This window comes from Thalassophryne amazonica, chromosome 14 (assembly GCF_902500255.1).
Source record: "Thalassophryne amazonica chromosome 14, fThaAma1.1, whole genome shotgun sequence".
Classification (NCBI taxonomy): Eukaryota; Metazoa; Chordata; class Actinopteri; order Batrachoidiformes; family Batrachoididae; genus Thalassophryne; species Thalassophryne amazonica.
Genome location: NC_047116.1, coordinates 2,014,486 through 2,035,509, shown reverse-complemented (window position 1 = coordinate 2,035,509; position 21,024 = coordinate 2,014,486). Strand labels below are relative to the sequence as shown.

At 42.7% G+C, this 21,024-nt stretch overlaps 1 protein-coding gene across 2 annotated transcripts in view; it reads left to right on the top strand.

The window, feature by feature from the left end:
• Nucleotides 1–20,370, top strand: part of mylkb (myosin light chain kinase b) — a 253,035-nt gene extending 232,665 nt beyond the window's left edge. Inside the window, exons 15-19 of one of the 2 annotated variants that reach the window (XM_034187254.1) lie at nt 3,903–3,993; nt 4,085–4,213; nt 19,607–19,719; nt 19,800–19,955; nt 20,013–20,370. In XM_034187254.1, the coding sequence (XP_034043145.1) occupies nt 3,903–3,993; nt 4,085–4,213; nt 19,607–19,719; nt 19,800–19,913 (447 nt within the window). In that variant the 3' untranslated portion in view covers nt 19,914–19,955; nt 20,013–20,370. Of the gene's footprint in view, nt 1–3,902; nt 3,994–4,084; nt 4,214–19,606; nt 19,720–19,799 lie in introns of both variants that reach the window. The other variant, XM_034187253.1, reaches the window with a different exon arrangement.
• Nucleotides 20,371–21,024: the final 654 nt, after the last annotated feature.

Here is a 21,024-nt window from a genome sequence, read left to right as displayed (position 1 = left end):
TTCAAGACCTGGCCAAACAGATGAGTTGTAAAGTTACTGCCCTGATCCGACTGTATGATCTTCGGAATGTCAAACAGAAAAAAAACTGAGTAAGCGCTCACACCACTGCCCTAGCAGTTATCATCCGCAATGGATAAGCTGCTGGATACTGTGTAGCCTGACACATCACGGTGAGCAAGTATGATGACCCCGACCTTGACTGAGGCAAAGACCCCACACAATCAATTATCAAATGCTCAAATGGTTCAGATGCAACTTCAATTGGACTCAATGGAAATGGCTTCAATACAGTTCACACTCAAGTGACACTTTATGCAAAGGCACAAAGAGCACATTAAGACCCATCCCTCGAACTGGAACCCGCGTGCCTGTCTCCGATTCCCCAGACAGCAGCAACACATCAGCTCAGATAAATGAGTCAAACGCCCCTGTATCACGCAAAATTTTGACACACACCTTTTTATCATCACCCACCAATGAGACAAATCCCTCACGGATGAAAGGCAGGTACGAGTCACACGGTTCAGAACTCATGTTCTCCATTTTTAGTTCCACAGCATTATGCACCGGTGCAGCTAAACCTACTTCTTTGGGCTTAAGAAACATTCTTGACTTCAGCAGAGCACAATCTGCTTTAATGTGCCCACGCTTGTGACAATAATGATACACCTGATCACTATCACGCCAAACAGAGTTCTTTACATCCCCCTGTTTCACCCAACTGGACTGACCAAAGCCCTCCGAGTGCCCCTCTCTTAGCCCATTGGAACTAAGACTCAAGTTTGAAGTCACATTTTGTGAAAAAGACGTATGAATCAATACGTACTCATCCACCAAAAGAGCAGCATCTGAGACCTTCACAGCCTTTTGCTCACTGATGTAAGTTACAATCCTTTCTGGTACACAGGTCCTGAACTCCATCAAAATTAGCTCTCACAGCTGATCAAAGTTTTTAACATTTTGCACAGCGCACCAACGGTCAAACAATGCAGTTTTGTCACGTCCAAACTCCACATAATTTTGATGATCAGATTTTTGATGATCAGATTTTTTATAACGGCAAAGTTTCTGTCTATAAGCCTCTGGCACAAACTCATATTTTCTCTCCACGGCGCTTTTCACTTTGTCATGAACCAAAGTATATTCCAGTGACAACGAAGCACACGTCTCCTGAGCTTTACCTGTCAGCACACATTGCAGCAGCAACGGCCAAACCTCCCTCGGCCACTTTAACATCCACGCGCTCAAACATAAAATATTTATCCACGTCCTTGTCATTAAAAGGTGGAATAAATCTATGTGACTGTGAGTTTGGTCCTTTCAAGTAGAGACACATCCTCCAGCAGTCTCTGTCTCTGAGGAACTAGAGCACAATAGGTGCTAATTAGAGCTATTGTTTAGTCACTAGCCTATAGCAGTCTGCCTCTCAGTAGGAGGGGTCTGGTTAGGTTTAAAATTCCAGCTTTTGTGACTTCGGATTATTCTTCTCGACAAGAGTCAAGACAGAAGTCAGACCACCAGAGCAAGAATTTTAGCTGAGGAAGCTTCTGCGATTTGAAGCGAAACTTCCTCGCGTCAAGCAACCCAGTCCAGTCGAAGATTCAAGCCTCTCTACTATGGAAACCACCTGGACAACTGAGAGCCTACACAGAAACATTGTTTTATAAAAAGTAAAATAAAGACCTCTTTCTTGACCTCATATTTAACTGTTGACAGCACTGTAACAGTAAAACTTGCAATTTCTAACCTACATTGTTTATAAATGTAACTATTAAATTCTTTCTAACATTTTTCTAACATTTAAATTCTCTCTAAACATTTTACTTGTCAAAATTATTATTATTATAAGTAGTATTAGTAGTTGTAATAAAAAAAACGGCTTCAAAACTGGACCTTTAATCTAGGGGTGTTGTGGGGGGGGGACACATCCCTGCCCCACGCCCCCATTCCATCTGGATTCGCCCCTGCTTTGGCGTTTGAGCACAAAGAATGGATAACATTTATTTATGCAGAAAACATGACCAGATTTACAGGTAAGAAGCTTTTGTGACTTCTTGATTATTCTTCTCTACAAGAGTCAAGACAGAAGTCAGACCACAAGAGCAAGAATTTTAGCTGAGGAAGCTTCTGTGATTTGAAGCGAAACGTCCTCGCGTCAAGCAACCCAGTCCAGTCAAAGATTCAAGCTTCTCTACTACTGAATTTCCTGCTCTCGCAGATTCATCTCCAAACGTTTCATTTCCAGCTGCAGCTCTAATTTGCTCAAATCAGCGTCAGCTGTCCCAGCTGCCACCTGGACCACCTCTGACGCAACAGGAGGAAACACACCCTCCGCGACCAACATGTCATCAATTTGTTGTTTAATCTCTTTTTTCTTATCTTGGCTTGTAACTGGAATGTCAACATGAGTTGCAATTACCAGCAGATTATCTTTGACGAAAACCTCAAGCTCATTCGCAACAAAACTCTCCACCTCTCCGTCCAGAACTGGACAAAATTACGTGCACACACCGCGCTACGCAATCACACACAAACCGAGTTAATACACTGCAAATTGAAGTGCTCACATGTGCACAGCGCGACGCTCAATGTAACCCAGTCCCCTCTGTTCTACACCTGTTTAACAAGCTCCACCTAATTAACTTACCGAACTCTTCACGTGGTTTGGCGGCAGGATGATTAAGCACACAACCAGCGAGAAAACATTTCTCCTGGACTGCTCCCGAGAACACTGTCACACAGTGAACGCCAACTGCACCCCCACGACATTATCAAAAAACCAAACAGGCCACACGTGAAGCAGCGACGCCCTCTGACTTCAACAGGAGACACAGCTACAAAACAGAGCTCATACTCGTGCACAAGTCACAGTCCACTCACCTATTTTCTCAGTCGTGTCCAAACAAACACACCACGCTGTCCAAAGACAAAGAGAAAAACACGCTCCTGTGCATCCTCACCACCACCTGCTGCGAGTCCCACGTGCACACCGACGCACCTGTTCCACTCCACAGCAGATCACCGCCAAACAAGCACCAGCTGTAACAATAAGACGCACCATTAACCCCAAACTTTTACCGCGCATCACTGAGTCCAGAGAAAGCAAAACATCCAAACCTGTTCGGACGAGCCCCCATTTGTTACAGCCTGGCTCAAAACCCACAAACAAAAACTGAGGCCCACACGGAAGCCCAGTCTTTTTTAAAACCCTGGTAGGGATACTGTATTATAAAATAAAAGGATAAAACAAAATGAACAAAATAAAAAGGACGTGGCGTGACGAAGCCAGACCAGAACCCAAACCAAAGCCAGAACCAGAACCAGGACCAAACTGGACCAGACGCAGCTGCTCCCCCAATCTGCGATCCAGAAGAGGGAGGAGGAGAAGGAGAGACCAACCCTCCTTTTATACTCCCGGGCAGGAAGCCCAATCAGCGCCTCCCAGGTGGCCAAGACCTCAAGACACACAACAGACATGAGACAACACACAAATACATTAAGACGGCAGGGAGCTGCCCCACAGAGAAAGAAGCAGACCCTAAATAAGCATGTTCTTTTTTTATTGTAGTACAGTTTAAATAGGCAATAAAAAAACAAAAAGTCTGTTTTTTAGGTTGCCTGAGGTAGTGTACAAAATAAAAATCCTACAAAAGAATGTATTTATGTGTTCCTTGTAAGGACGGCTCAGCATCCAGACTGTTATCTGAGTTCATTGAGTGAATGTAGGTGTCTGAAGTGTCTGAAGTTTCAAACTTGCAATTTCAAAGCTATTTTGAATTCAGCATGACCATGAAGCTGTTAGCAGACCTGCAAGTCACGGCTTCGACACTATACGTGAAACAGTGCATCTTGCCATATGTAATGCTGCCTCCTGACTTTAGAATGTCCTACTTTTCTGGCAGAAAATGGGTCACGCTGTTCGAGCCATTGGCAGACTGTCATCCATGGCCATGATGGCAGGAGTCAGTGCCAAGAAGGGGTCGCCCACAGAAGGTCAAGCACTGGAACCCAAATCATACTACGTAAATCAACCAACAACTCATAGCACATTCGCTGTGTTTACTAATGTGTGATTGTGTCCCAGATGATAATCAGTTCCTTGAGTGTTTGGAGTATGAGCAGAAGGTGGAATCAAAGCCCAGCTTCAGCCTCGTTATCAAAGATGTAGAGGTGGTGGAAGGCAGCGCTGCCCGATTCGACTGCAAGATAGAAGGTACCACAACAACTGCAATGAATCAATATCTAAAAGGATGAGAATCATCCCAATCAATAGAAAATAATTAACATCTAAAAGTTACAGATGACAGAGACACCTGGAGAGGTGTGATTAGGAGGAACGGCTTCCCCAATCTAAATCCAAGCGGTTGTTTGTTACTGGACTTCTGTGCTGGTCACAGTCTGTCCATAATGAACGGCATGTTCAAACATAAGGATGCTCATAAGTGTCCATGGTACCAGAGCACCCGAGGCCGAAGATCAATGATCAATTTTGTGATCATATCAATTTCAATTTATTTCAATTTATTTTCATTTATATTGCGCCAAATCACAACAGAGTTGCCTCAAGCTGCTTCACAGAAGTAAGGTCTAACCTTACTAACCCCCAGAGCAACAGTGGTAAGAAAAATCTCCTCTGAGGAAGAAACCTCAAGCAGACCAGACTCAAGGGGTGACCCTCTGCTTGGGCCATGATACAGACATAAATTACAGAACAATTCACAAAAAGAATATACAGGAAATGCTGTTGGTGCACAGGACAGGAGGGTCTCCAGCACAAATACCACACCCATCTCTGGATGGAGCTGCACCTTAAACAGAGAGAAAAAACAGAATCAGGCATCAGAAAGACAAGAAATACTGTATAATTTGTCAGCATTAAACAACAGAAAAACAGAAGAAATACTAAGGTGATCACCGGCCACTAGCCCTAAACTTCACTAAAAGACCCAGAATTTAGGTAAAGTTGAGGCCGTGGCACGCTCCAATTACTAATAAAATGAATTAAAAGAGTAAAAAGTGTAAACAAAACTGTACCAGTATGCTAGCCATATGAAAGGGAAAATAAGTGCGTCTTAAGTCTGGACTTGAAAATCTCCACAGAATCTGACTGTTTTATTGACGCAGGGAGATCATTCCACAGAACAGGGGCACAATAAGAGAAAGCTCTGTGACCTGCAGACTTTTTATTCACCCTAGTGACACAAAGTAGTACTGCACCCTGAGAACGCAGAGCCTGGGCCGGTACGTAAGGTTTAATTAGATCAGCTAAGTAGGGAGGTGCCAGTCTATGAACAATTTTATAGACTAGTAGCAGAACATTAAAATGTGATGGAAGCCAGTGAAGAGACGCCAAAATGGGTGTAACATGTTCAAACTTTCTGCTTCCTGTCAAAAGTCTGGCTGCAGCATTTTGAACCAATCAGAGAGCCCTAATGCTAGACTGCGGTAAACCAGAAAATAGAACATTGCAGTAGTCCAATTTAGAAGAGACAAACGCATGGATCAGGGTCTCAGCATCAGCCATAGACAGGATGGGACGAATCTTCACTATATTTCACAGGTGGAAGAAAGCAGTCCTAGTAATATTTCTAATAATTCTTATTGTCCAAAACACAGTAGAATCACTGGTCTGGTCTCTGGTATGACATCAACCATGCAAGGGCACTCCCAGTAATCCCAAAATGATTTTCCAGCCTATCAAGTAGAATATGATGATCCACTGTATCAAATGCAGCACTGAGATCTAACAGCAACAGAACCGTAGTGGTGCCTGAATCCATTGTAAGCAGAAGATCATTCACCACTTTAGTGAGAGCCGTCTCTGTGGAATGATATTTTCTAAAAGCAGACTGCAGTGGCTCAAATTATTCTCAGTAAGATAGTCTACGAGCTGCCGTGACACCACTTTTTCCAGAATTTTAGAGAAAAATGATAGATTTGATATCAGCCGATAGTTTGTCAATACAGTAGGGTCAAGATTAGGTTTCTTAAGTAATGGTTAATCCTGCAGATTTGAAAACATTTAGGAACAGATCCAGAAGTTAAAGAAAGATTAATCATTTCCAGCACAGTCGGCCCCAAGAGTGGACCACAGGGTCCTTAAACAGTTTTGTTGGTATAGGATCAATAAACAGGTTGTGCTTTTGTTGACATTATGAGTTTGTCAGCATGCCTAGAGAGATACTATCAAATTCTGTAAATCTAGGTAATACCTCATGTAGTGGCGCCCACCTCAATAGCAGGGTGACTGGAGTCTCCCTTACAGTTCAAAATATGGTGAGAAGTTCGGTCATCCGTGTGGAGCTCGGAGTAGAGCCGCTGCTCCTTCGTGTTGACAGGAGCCAGCTGAGTGGTTCAGTCATCTGGTAAGGATGCCTCCTGGTGCCTCCTGAGGAGGTGCTGGGTGGAGGGAATGAGGCGAGCTCAGAAACCTCTAAATTACACCATTCCAGTCAGACATATGTCTCATATGGCACTGATCCACATTGTCTTCGTCTCATATTGCATATGTCCCTGTAAAAGTCAGTTGACATTTAAAATGCCCAACTTTAATAAAACCCTTAATAGCTAAAAATCACTCCAACATTTAATAAATACTGTATACCTAAATGTTAAAATCGTTAAAATCAGATATTGCACATGTCCCCCTGTTGTTTTAATAAGAGTAATGCAGTTGTTCTGACTGGATCTTGGGCATGTCTGTCAGTTCTGTAACGGCTCTAGGAAAGAAGCTGTTTTTTAGCCCTTGTGGTGGGACTTTGAAGGTCCGACAATGCCTGCCGGATGGAAGCAAAGAGAAAAGGTGGTGTGAGGCTGGGTTCCATCCTGCGAATACTGCTTACTCGGCAGAGGCAGCGAGTCCTAAAAATATCATCCAATGAGGGCAGAGGAGACGAATGATTTTTTCTGCTGTTCTTAATGACTCATCTGATGGATTTTTATATTGTTTTTCAGAGCAGTTAGCAATCTGCGCTTTAATGCAAAAGGTTAAAACGCTTGCGGTGGAGCAATGATTAGTCCTTGAGCAGACAGGTTGTTCTTCTTAAGGTGTTCATCCAGAATCATCCCAATCAGTGGATAATTAATCAATGCCTGAAAGTACCAGAATCATCCCGATCAATAGATATTTAATCAATGTGTGAAAGTACCAGAATCATCCCGATCAATAGATATGTATATATATAAAATTCTTTTTATTGTTATTTCAAATTTCAAAGTTTAAATCCGCATACAGGAACAGAAGAACAAGAGAACAAGCATTGGTGCTTTCAAGTATGCAAAAAAAAAAAAAATCAGACCACATTAGGGTAAACAATAGATAAATGATGATGGCAACACAAATGTTCAAGACAACAAAGAAACATCACAGTAGTGATTAGATCAGAACCAGTCCAGGTTGTAAGGTTCGGGCTGGACTCTAAGGTGGACTTTTTTTTTTTTAAAGATTAACAAAGGTTGCCAGATTTTATTATAAGTCTGTAAAAAGCCGTTCATGGGTTGTGCCTTAAATACTCCAGTTTTAAGTGGGACATAACATCTTCCAGCAGGGAGGTTTATGAGAAGGCGGAGCTGCTTTTTTCAAGTGAGCAGGATCCAGGCGTCTGCGAGCAGAGTATAAAGGCGATCGCGTTGGCTTGCTGGGGCTGTCACAGTGTATCCGTGTGGTGACCGCCAAACAGGGCCACATGCAGTTTGGACCGACAGACTTGTTACATAGGGAGGAGAATGTTCTGAATTAGTTCTTGCCAGAACTTCTGAAGTTTAGGACACAACCAAAACATATGACTGAGGCTTGCCGGGCCATAGCCACACCTTACACAGGTGAGTCAGAACCTGGGTATAGTCTGGAAAGTTTACTTGGAGATATGTGTAGTCTGTGTAATATCTTGAACTGTATTAAACTATGTCGACACAAATCGATGAGGTGTGAATTCTAGTAATTGCCGATTGCCAGGCCCGATCAGTGAATAGTTCGCCTAATTCCTCCTCCCATTGATTCCTCAGGTGCTCTGTTGATGGGGATGACGCACCTTGAATTTTACTATACAAAGATGACACCAGACCTTTATCCCATGGGTCCAACTCTAAGAATTCGTCCAGCCAGTTCTTTTGTGGAAGAGTCAGGGAAAAAGTTGTTTTCACAAAACTGCAAATCTGTAGATATCTAAAGAAGTCCAATTGTGATAAGTCAAAGTCCTTTTTCAACTGCTCAAATGAGGCCAATTCGCCATCTTTGAAAAGCTTCTTTACACATGACAGACCCTTCCTGTGCCATGATAGAAAAGACGGGTCGATCAAGGAGGGGGGGAAATTAACATTAGACTGAATGGGAGTTGCAGCTATGGCGCCTTTAAATCCAAAGTGAGTACGAATTGAAACCAGATTCTCAGTGACCCTTGACTATCAGATTGTTTGTCCAGTGATGTTTACTCAGAGGTAGCAAGCTACACAATAACGATCCAAGTGATGCTGGGTTTGCAAGAATGCTTCTCCATCGGGACCCAGGCTGGAACCTCCATGTCCAAAGCATCCACAAGCCAAGTAGCAGTTTCTGAATTTTCATGGCCCAAAAGTAGTGAAGAAAATTTGGTAAAGCAGCCCACCATCGTCTCGATTTTTCTAGAAACTCTCTCCTAATTCGAGGTATGTTTCTATTCCAGAGAAACCTGGACATGTGACTATTCAAATCTTTAAAATAGGATTTGGGAATGAAAACTGGTACAGTCTGGAATAAATAGAGAAGTCTGGGCAGAATTACCATTTTAACTAAGTTGACCCTTCCGACTAGCGACAACGGGAGTTTGGACCAGTTCTCCATGTCCTGTTTAGCTTTATCCAGCGCGCCTGTAAAGTTCTTGGAGAACAACGACTCGTAGTTATAAGTACGCTGATCCCCAGGTAGCTAAAGTGGTTTTTACACACCTTAAAGGGGAAGCTCCGGAAGTCCAACTGCTGCGCGTTCCTATTTATTGTAAAGAGAACGCTCTTAGAAAGATTCAACTTATAACCTGACACCTGACCAAATGAACTGAAGATTTTAAGAGCACAGGGAATGGTGCTGAACGGATCTGAAAGAAAGAGGAGGAGGTCGTCAGCATACAGAGATAGTTTATGAGTTTGTCCTCCTCTTCGTACTCCAACTAGCTGCGGATCGTTTCTCAGTCGTACTGCCAAAGGTTCAATAGCAATATTGAATAATAAGGGGCTAAGCGGGCAACCTTGTCTGGCTCCGCAAGATAGAGGGAAAAGACTGGACAGATCCTTGTTTGTGCGTATTGCTGCTTGTGGCGATGCATACAAAATACTAATCCAGGAGCAGAAGACAGGACCGAATCCAAATTTTTTAAGTACTGCAAACAGAAAGTTATATTCCACTCTATCAAAAGCTTTTTTGCGCATCCAAGGAAATTACTATTTCAGGTTCAAAGTTATTACGCTGATAGATCATATTGTATACCCGACGTAAGTTACTAGATATCTGTCTACTTGAGATAAACCCTGTTTGGTCTGGATGTATCAACTTTGGAAGAGCCTTGTCAAGTCTGCCTGCCAATACTTTTGCTAGAATGTTATAATCGCAATTCAGGAGGCTAATTGGGCGGTAGGATTCACACAGCAATGGATCTTTGCTTTTTGAAGCAGTAATGAGATTGTGGCATGTGTCATTGTTGCAGATAGAGTCTTCCTGTCATAAACCTCTTTGAAAACTTTCGATAGCAATGGGACCAGTTTGGTTGCAAATAGTTTTAAAAATTCAGCCGGATATCCATCTGGGCCAGGGGCCTTGCCGGATTTAATTTTGTAATGGCATTACTTATTTCTGACTGAGTGATGTCCGATTCCAACACGTTTTTGTCATTGTCTTCTAAGATGGGGAGGGGTAGGGTGCTCAAAAATTTTTCAACTTGAGTTGGGTCGGCAGCTCAGAAGCGTACAACTTCTCATAGAATAGTCGGAACTCAATGTTTATGTCCTGTTGGTCTGTTAATACATGTCCGTTTTCATTTTTTATTGCAGATAGAGCCTGCAGCGGTTATTTGCTTAATTTGGGTGGGATAATACTTGTTAGCGCGATCGCCATGCTCATAGTGGTGAGCCGAGACCTCAGATGGAGATCAATTGCTTTGACATTCGTAATCAAGTCATATTCGGGTCTGGAGTAAGATTCTCTTCTGTTGTAATTCATCAGAGGGTGATTCTGAGTGCTGCCGATCCGTTCCTTTATGTCCACTAAAATTTCCGACGCTCGCTTCTCCGCCTCTTTTTCTCTGCTGCCGTATAAGATATCACCGCCCTCTCAGATAGGCTTTCAGAGCTTCCCAAATGGTACAATAGCTTATCCCGGGGGTCAGATTCAGTTCCAGGAAGAGGTCAATTTGACTATTGATAAATTCCACAAACCTTTCATCAGCTAAATGCCTGATATTTAACCGCCAGGGAGGGGGGGCGAGCGATATTTTCTGGAAAATTCAATTGTAGAATTACTGGTGAGTGGTCTGAAATGACTATACTGTCATATCTGTACGGGTGGCCAGAGGCAGCAGCTTATGGTCAATCAAAAAGTAATCGATTCTCGAGTAACTTTGGTGTACTGGCGAGAAAAAGGAAAATTGTTTGGATGTCGGGTTTTTAAGCCGCCATGGATCCACCAACCCATAAGCTTTGATGAAATTGTTTGACACACAAGGCGGATTACTTAACGTTGACACTTTGGAGCTAGACCAGTCCAGAGCCAGGTTCAGGACACAGTTCAAATCGCCCGCCAGTATTAAGTCATGGGAATCCAAGTCAGGCAGATTAGAAAATAAAGTTGTAAAAAAGTTTACATTGTCCCAGTTAGGGGCCCGTAAACATTGGCAAGGACGACTGGCCTATTGTACAGAGTCCCTTGGGTAATGACAAAGCGACCATTCTTATCCCTTATTCTCCTAGTCTCTGTGTATTGCACCTCCCTATTAATTAAAATAGCTGTTCCTCTACTCTTACTCTCGAAATCCGAATGAAAGTACTGTGTAAAACCACCCCTGAGAAGTCTTGAGTGGTCTTTATTGACCAATTTGGTTTCTTGTAGATAAACTATCTGGCTATGTAATTTCTTTAAGTGGGAAAATATTTTATTGCGCTTAATGGGACTGTTTAAGCCACAAACATTCCAGCTCACCAGTGTAGTGGGGCTACCTGCCATTCATAAGATATAAGAGAGATGGTAGTAAAGTTGATGAAAGAGTAGCGGCCCATAAATGTGAAAAAAAAACAAAAAAAAAAACGCACACAAAGCACCTAACTGTTCGCCAACAGCAGAACGCAGAACACAGAACACGGGGGGGGGACATCTCAAAAAACAAGAAGAAATTGGAAAAAGAAAACCCAGTCCCAGAGGGGGACTTGTGTGCTTCCTGGTCTCCAGTGCTTACCATGGCGGCCCCCACAGGCGGCAATATTAACATACTGATTATATCGCAACCCGCGTTGTGGTAAGTATTGCAAACAAGATAATAAATGTCTGTATATACAGGTGCCCGCACACCTGCACACCCTCATATGTATATACACACTCACTTAGAATAGGAAAAACATCAAAGCGTTCCTTCTGTCCACTCTTAAACTTGAGGCAGTCCAGTGAAGCGAGCGTAAGAGAAACAGTAAAAATCATCCTTAATGCTTCACCTGGTTCCAATAGAAGTCTTCATCTGACAGTTCAGATGGACCGAACATGGCTCCATGCGTAACTGGCTCGGAAATTACGAGCAGAATGTCCTCCGTATTTATCCCTTCATTATTTCTCTCAGGATAAAGTCCTTTGCACGCTTGGGATCTTTAAACGTGTATTCTTTCCCATCCGCCGTGGAGACTCTCAGCGTCGCAGGATATCTCAGCCCATAGCGGACTCCGACACAGCCCCGGAGCATGTTTCTCACCTCCGTGAACTCAGCGCATTGTTTACTCACAGCTTGCGTATAATCAGGCAGGATGCAGCTGCGGTCTCCCTCGGTAGTTGTTATCCCCCGTGCCTCGGCTGCCTTCTTCGAGAAGTGCCTCTTTTTCAGTAAAATAATGACACTTTACAACAAAAGTGCGTGGTGGCTGGTCATCTTGTGGTTTTGTGCGGAGGGTCCAATGCACTCTGTTCAAGCACGGAGGCTTCTCCAAACCGAGCGCAGCTTTCAGCATGTCCGCCACGTACCTGGAGGGGGGCTGCCCGTCCTCTCTGCCCTCTCTTACTCCAGTGATCCGGACATTGCAGCAACGTGAACGTGCCTCTAGGTCCTCACATTTGGATTTGACCGCAGCGAGCTCCTTCTTCACTTGTGCCATGTCTTTCTCCAAAGTGGCAATAGAGTCCGACTGAGCCCCGACATTTTGTTCCAGCAGTGTTGTGCGGTTCTCGGCCTCGTCTAGCCTCAGATTAATTCGCCCGATGGCGTTGCACACCTCCGTCTGAGTCTCATTGGCTTTTTCTTCTATCTTATCGAGCAGTTGTTGCTTCAGCGCTTGGATTGCTTCCAGAACTTGTTTGTTAGACTCAGAAGTCACCGGTGGCTCTGTATGAGTTGTGCTAGCATCGACCGGGCTAGCGCTAGCTGCGGCTCTCGTGTCTTGCTCGTTCCTGGTGGTGTTAGGCGATTTTTTTGGCGGCATCATAGAGTGGAGCCGGTAGCGGGCTAATATTCGTCACTCCACTAAAGTGTAATTATGTTGCGTTGTTTCGGAACGTAATAGTCAGAAAACAAGGAGTTCGCCTGCGGAGCCCGACAAAAACGTATCTTCACACGGCGCCACCCATCCCGGAAGTCATCAATAGATATTTAATCAACGCCTGAAAGTACCAGAATCATCCCGATCAAAACATATTTAATCAACGCGTGAAAGTACCAGAGTCATCCCGATCAATAGATATTTAATCAAAGCGTGAAAGTACCAGAATCATCCCGATCAATAGATATTTAATCAAAGCGTGAAAGTACCAGAATCATCCCGATCAATAGATATTAATCACGCCTGAAAGTACCAGATTCATCCCGATCAATAGATATTTAATCAACGCGTGAAAGTACCAGAATCATCCCGATCAATAGATATTTAATCAACGCGTGAAAGTACCAGAATCATCCCGATCAATAGATATTTAATCAACCTGTAAAAGTACCAGAATCATCCCGATCAATAGATATTTAATCAAAGCGTGAAAGTACCAGAATCATCCCGATCAATAGATATTTAATCACGCCTGAAAGTACCAGATTCATCCCGATCATAGATATTTAATCAACGCGTGAAAGTACCAGAATCATCCCGATCAATAGATATTTAATCAAAGCGTGAAAGTACCAGAATCATCCCGATCAATAGATATTTAATCACGCCTGAAAGTACCAGATTCATCCCGATCAATAGATATTTAATCAACGCCTGAAAGTACCAGATTCATCCCGATCAATAGATATTTAATCAACGCGTGAAAGTACCAGAATCATCCCGATCAATAGATATTTAATCAACGCGTGAAAGTACCAGAATCATCCCGATCAATAGATATTTAATCAACGCGTGAAAGTACCAGAATCATCCCGATCAATAGATATTTAATCAACCTGTAAAAGTACCAGAATCATCCCGATCAATAGATATTTAATCAACGCGTGAAAGTACCAGAATCATCCCGATCAATAGATATTTAATCAAAGCGTGAAAGTACCAGAATCATCCCGATCAATAGATATTTAATCAACGCGTGAAAGTACCAGAATCATCCCGATCAATAGATATTTAATCAACCTGTAAAAGTACCAGAATCATCCCGATCAATAGATATTTAATCAACCTGTAAAAGTACCAGAATCATCCCGATCAATAGATATTTAATCAACCTGTAAAAGTACCAGAATCATCCCGATCAACAGGTATTTAATCAACCTGTAAAAGTACCAGAATCATCCCGATCAACAGGTATTTAATCAACCTGTAAAAGTATCAGAATCATCCCGATCAACAGGTATTTAATCAACACGTGAAAGTCCCAGAATCATCCCGATCAACAGATATTTAATCAACCTGTAAAAGTATCAGAATCATCCCGATCAACAGGTATTTAATCAACACGTGAAAGTACCAGAATCATCCCGATCAATAGATATTTAATCAACGCGTGAAAGTACCAGAATCATCCCGATCAATAGATATTTAATCAAAGCGTGAAAGTACCAGAATCATCCCGATCAATAGATATTTAATCAACGCGTGAAAGTACCAGAATCATCCCGATCAATAGATATTTAATCAACCTGTAAAAGTACCAGAATCATCCCGATCAATAGATATTTAATCAACCTGTAAAAGTACCAGAATCATCCCGATCAATAGATATTTAATCAACCTGTAAAAGTACCAGAATCATCCCGATCAACAGGTATTTAATCAACCTGTAAAAGTACCAGAATCATCCCGATCAACAGGTATTTAATCAACCTGTAAAAGTATCAGAATCATCCCGATCAACAGGTATTTAATCAACCTGTAAAAGTACCAGAATCATCCCGATCAATAGATATTTAATCAACGCGTGAAAGTACCAGAATCATCCCGATCAACAGGTATTTAATCAACCTGTAAAAGTATCAGAATCATCCCGATCAATAGATATTTAATCAACGCGTGAAAGTACCAGAATCATCCCGATCAATAGATATTTAATCAGCGCGTGAAAGTCAATCAATCAATCAATCAATTTTATTTATATAGCGCCAAATCACAACAAACAGTTGCCCCAAGGCGCTTTATATTGTAAGGCAAGGCCATACAATAATTACGTAAAAACCCCAACGGTCAAAACGACCCCCTGTGAGCAAGCACTTGGCTACAGTGGGAAGGAAAAACCCCCTTTTAACAGGAAGAAACCTCCAGCAGAACCAGGCTCAGGGAGGGGCAGTCTTCTGCTGAGACTGGTTGGGGCTGAGGGAGAGAACCAGGAAAAGACATGCTGTGGAGGGGAGCAGAGATCAATCACTAATGATTAAATGCAGAGTGGTGCATACAGAGCAAAAAGAGGAAAGAAACAGTGCATCATGGGAACCCCCCAGCAGTCTAAGTCTATAGCAGCATAACTAAGGGATGGTTCAGGGTCACCTGATCCAGCCCTAACTATAAGCTTTAGCAAAAAGGAAAGTTTTAAGCCTAATCTTAAAAGTAGAGAGGGTGTCTGTCTCCCTGATCTGAATTGGGAGCTGGTTCCACAGGAGAGGAGCCTGAAAGCTGAAGGCTCTGCCTCCCATTCTACTCTTACAAACCCTAGGAACTACAAGTAAGCCTGCAGTCTGAGAGCGAAGTGCTCTATTGGGGTGATATGGTACTATGAGGTCCCTAAGATAAGATGGGACCTGATTATTCAAAACCTTATAAGTAAGAAGAAGAATTTTAAATTCTATTCTAGAATTAACAGGAAGCCAATGAAGAGAGGCCAATATGGGTGAGATATGCTCTCTCCTTCTAGTCCCCGTCAGTACTCTAGCTGCAGCATTTTGAATTAACTGAAGGCTTTTTAGGGAACTTTTAGGACAACCTGATAATAATGAATTACAATAGTCCAGCCTAGAGGAAATAAATGCATGAATTAGTTTTCAGCATCACTCTGAGACAAGACCTTCTAATTTAGAGATATTGCGTAAATGCAAAAAAGCAGTCCTACATATTTGTTTAATATGCACTTTGAATGACATATCCTGATCAAAAATGACTCCAAGATTTCTCACAGTATTACTAGAGGTCAGGGTAATGCCATCCAGACTAAGGATCTGGTTAGACACCATGTTTCTAAGATTTGTGGGGCCAAGTACAATAACTTCAGTTTTATCTGAGTTTAAAAGCAGGAAATTAGAGGTCATCCATGTCTTTATGTCTGTAAGACAATCCTGCAGTTTAGCTAATTGGTGTGTGTCCTCTGGCTTCATGGATAGATAAAGCTGGGTATCATCTGCGTAACAATGAAAATTTAAGCAATGCTTTCTAATAATACTGCCTAAGGGAAGCATGTATAAAGTGAATAAAATTGGTCCTAGCACAGAACCTTGTGGAACTCCATAATTAACCTTAGTCTGTGAAGAAGATTCCCATTTACATGAACAAATTGTAGTCTATTAGATAAATATGATTCAAACCACCGCAGCGCAGTGCCTTTAATACCTATGGCATGCTCTAATCTCTGTAATAAAATTTTATGGTCAACAGTATCAAAAGCAGCACTGAGGTCTAACAGAACAAGCACAGAGATGAGTCCACTGTCCGAGGCCATAAGAAGATCATTTGTAACCTTCACTAATGCTGTTTCTGTACTATGATGAATTCTAAAACCTGACTGAACTCTTCAAATAGACCATTCCTCTGCAGATGATCAGTTAGCTGTTTTACAACTACCCTTTCAAGAATTTTTGAGAGAAAAGGAAGGTTGGAGATTGACCTATAATTAGCTAAGATAGCTGGGTCAAGTGATGGCTTTTTAAGTAATGGTTTAATTACTGCCACCTTAAAAGCCTGTGGTACATAGCCAACTAATAAAGATAGATTAATCATATTTAAGATCGAAGCATTAATTAATGGTAGGGCTTCCTTGAGCAGCCTGGTAGGAATGGGGTCTAATAGACATGTTGATGGTTTGGATGAAGTAACCAATGAAAATAACTCAGACAGAACAATCTGAGAGAAAGAGTCTAACCAAATACCGGCATCACTGAAAGCAGCCAAAGATAACGATACGTCTTTGGGATGGTTATGAGTAATTTTTTCTCTAATAGTTAAAATTTTATTAGCAAAAAATGTCATGAAGTCATTACTAGTTAAAGTTAAAGGAATACACGGCTCAGTAGAGCTCTGACTCTTTGTCAGCCTGGCTACAGTGCTGAAAAGAAACCTGGGGTTGTTCTTATTTTCTTCAATTAGTGATGAGTAGTAAGATGTCCTAGCTTTACGGAGGGCTTTTTTATAGAGCAACAGACTCTTTTCCAGGCTAAGTGAAGATCTTCTAAATTAGTGAGACGCCATTTCCTCTCCAACTTACGGGTTATCTGCTTTAAGCTGCGAGTTTGTGAGTTATACCACGGAGTCAGGCACTTCTGATTTAAAGCTCTCTTTTTCAGAAGAGCTACAGCATCCAAAGTTGTCTTCAATGAGGATGTAAAACTACTGACGAGATACTCTATCTCACTTACAGAGTTTAGGTAGCTACTCTGCACTGTGTTGGTATATGGCATTAGAGAACATAAAGAAGGAATCATATCCTTAAACCTAGTTACAGCGCTTTCTGAAAGACTTCTAGTGTAATGAAACTTATTCCCCACTGCAGGGTAGTCCATCAGAGTAAATGTTATTAAGATGATCAGACAGAAGGGAGTTTTCAGGGAATACTGTTAAGTCTTCAATTTCCATACCATAAGTCAGAACAAGATCTAAGATATGATTAAAGTGGTGGGTGGACTCATTTACATTTTGAGCAAAGCCAATAGAGTCTAATAATAGATTAAATGCAGTGTTGAGGCTGTCATTCTCAGCATCTGTGTGGATGTTAAAATCGCCCACTATAATTATCTTATCTGAGCTAAGCACTAAGTCAGACAAAAGGTCTGAAAATTCACAGAGAAACTCACAGTAACGACCAGGTGGACGATAGATAATAACAAATAAAACTGGTTTTTGGGACTTCCAATTTGGATGGACAAGACTAAGAGACAAGCTTTCAAATGAATTAAAGCTCTGTCTAGGTTTTTGATTAATTAATAAGCTGGAATGGAAGATTGATCTTTACGTCCAGCCATGTCTTTAGGTCTTAGGTCCAGCCCCGTCTTTAGGTCTTTAGGTCCAGCCGCGTCTTTTGGTCTTTAGGTCTTTAGGTCCAGCCACGTCTTTAGGTCTTTAGGTCCAGTACGTCTTTAGCCTCTGGATCTGGACCTCCGCTATGTGCAGATGTTCCTCTGATACACACGTCACATGTTCAGTTGGACTCGTCACCTTTTTCATTTTCATTCCTTTTGTGACGCTTTGCAATTTTAACACATCATCAAAATAACAGTTTGATTTCAACGTCTGAATGTCAGAACACACGCCACATTCATCCGTCTCACTTTGAAAAGTGCTTCAATAAAATAGTCTGTCTCGTGTGTTAATATCAAAAGTGGCACCATTTTTGTGGATGAGTCGATTCTGTCCTTCTTTAAAGACGACAGTCGCGCTGTAGCCGCTTTCACCAAAAAGATGTCTTGGGAAATTGATGGGATGTAGAGCGCCTCCTTCAGCATCACGTCCACATCACAGCCTTTGCTGTCTCTCATGCGCACTTTAGCTGTGCCTTTCTTCAGCGCAGTCCCGCTGGCAATGTTCTCCATCAGCCAATTCCAGAACATGGTTCTGTGGCTTGAAGCTTGAGTCAGACTCCGTGAATCTCCCGATGTCGGTAATGATGCGCTTCATCACTCCTGAGTCGACCGTGAGACCATTCACCTTCACTGCTCTGAGCACCGCGGTGTCCAGCTGCACCTTGAATGTGAACGTGTGTTCCTCTTCATCTGCCGCTTGTTTCACCTTGTCCCCGCTTTCTCTGCCGACAGCTTGAGTCTTTGTGCGTGGCGCTTTTACAGAAAGTACACCTCTGTCTCTGCTCCCCGCGCTCTCCAGCTAACGTCCAGGACTTGAGACATTCTCCTCTTGTACATTTGATCTGATGAAAGCCTTTTATCAGAATCCAATATTTCATTTTAAACTTCTTCTGCTTGTTCCCATTAGGGGGCACCACAGCAGATCAGTCATTTCCATCTCAACCTGTCCTCTTCATGTCCCTCTATCTCACCAACCACCTGCATGTTCTCCCTCACCACACCCAGAAACCTCCTCTTTGTCCTCCCTCTTCTCCTCCTGCCTGGTGGCTCCATCCTCAGCATCCTTCTCCCTATATACCCTGGGTCCCTCCTTTGCACATGTCCAAACCATTTCAGTCTCGCCTCTCTGACTTTGTCTCCAGATGTTCCACCTTTTAAATACATTTTTAACAATTTCCAGTGTGGTTTTCGAGCCCAGCCCCCGTCAGGGTTACTAATGATCTCTTTGAACTCGGTTAACCACCACATCCCTGAACATCATCTCAAAGTCAAGCAGTCGAGAGCCCAGCTCTCCATCAGCTCCTTTAGCTCTCACTGTCCTGCTGAGGCTGTGTTCCATCTTTTCCTTGAAATCAGTTTGTCTCTGTTTTTACCCCAACTCTTTCACTTCCTCTTTTTACTTTAAATGGACTGCATTTATATAGCACTTTTCCATCTGCATCAGACGCTCAAAGCGCTTTACAGTAATGCCTCACATTCACCCCGATGTCAGGCTGCTGCCATACAAGGCGCTCACTACACACTGAGAGCAACTAGGGGATTAAGGACCTTGCCCAAGGGCCCTTAGTGATGTTCCAGTCAGGTGGGGATTTGAACTGAGGATCTTCTGGTCTTAAGCCCAACACTTAACCACTGGACCATCACCTCCCCTGTCACTGTGATTCCTTTTAACGGGTGGAGATCTAAATATCCCAACTGGATATTGCGACACAGCTCATTAATTAGTTGGGTCCTTGACTCTGTCCCAGGGTACCCGGACCCAGAGGTGCTTTGGTACAAAGATGAGCAGCCAATCAAGGAGACCCGCCACTTCCAGATTGACTATGATGAAGATGGGAACTGCAGTCTGGTTATTTCTGAGGTCAGAGGTCGTCTGTTGTAAAATCACTCTGTAGTAACACAGTTATGCATGAAACTTAATGCGTTCATCTAAACCTGCAGGTGTCAGGAGACGATGACGCCAAATACACTGTGAAGGCGGTCAACAGTCTGGGGGAAGCAACCTGCACCGCCGAGCTGCTGGTGGAGGTGATGGGCGAGGAGGAGGAGGAGTAACACAGCGTCTGCAGGAGGAGGCGGAGCTCCCTGGAATTCAAATTAAAAAACAAAAACTGTCCAGACTCACGCTCCCACGGCGCGGCGGCGGGCTCGTGGCAGCTGTAGTTACAGACTGGAAGCGGACGGAGCATTTCCTTTCACATCACCGACCTCTGACCCAGCTGCCGTGCACACGACGCACTGAACCCCGCAGCGGCTCATCAGACCTCCTGAGGAGACGTCACAGACAGATGTCCACTAGAGGTCACTAGTCCACGGCTCACCTTCTGTCAGCCATAAAACTAAAGTAATAGTTCAAAAACTTTAACTGTCAAAGTGTCTTGAAGACTGGCTTTTTCTACAAGTTAGCATGAGCTAACCAGCATGTGCAGGGTTGCTGAGCTCTTATATCTTTCAGCCAGCTAACGTTAGCAAGTGAAGCAGCAGGAATTGTCACTAAAGTGCTTTTAAAAGTTTCAGCGTGATATTAAGAACCTCGAGGAGGAGGTCCTGTTCGTCTCTGTGTTTGTGAACAGTCTGTAACCCACAGTGTTTCATATATCGTTATGAAATTTTAACTGAAGATTCATATCCTGATAGACAAGAACTCATTCAATTTTCAAGGTCATAGGTCAAAGGTCAGAAAAAATCTTGGAAGAAACTTGGAAAAATCTCTATCATTAACGAACAAATTTTCAAAAATTCATGACTCTGTCAAAAAAGATCAAATTTCTTTCATAATTGAGAGCGTTATGTAGGATGGCATCCTTTATCCAGATCTGATCCAGATTACAGATTTTGTGGCCATTTCAATTTAACATCGAAAACCCTGTCTGTAATAGCCATAATAGTGTGTGTGTGTGTGTGTGTGTGTGTGTGTGTGTGGTTTTAACGACAAACAAACAGGAGAGCCGACATTTGCCATTCGGGTCAAGGATGAACGGCACCAAAACCAAATGTTGATAGGACTCGTATGTTTTTACAGACACTCCAACACTGAACAATGAACACTGATGTTTACATTCTGCACTCACATGCTAATCCAGCAGGGGGCAGTAAATCATCTTAATATTGAAAGCATGCGTGCACAAGAACGTGAAAAGACTTTTATTTCCATTGTGGTCCATTT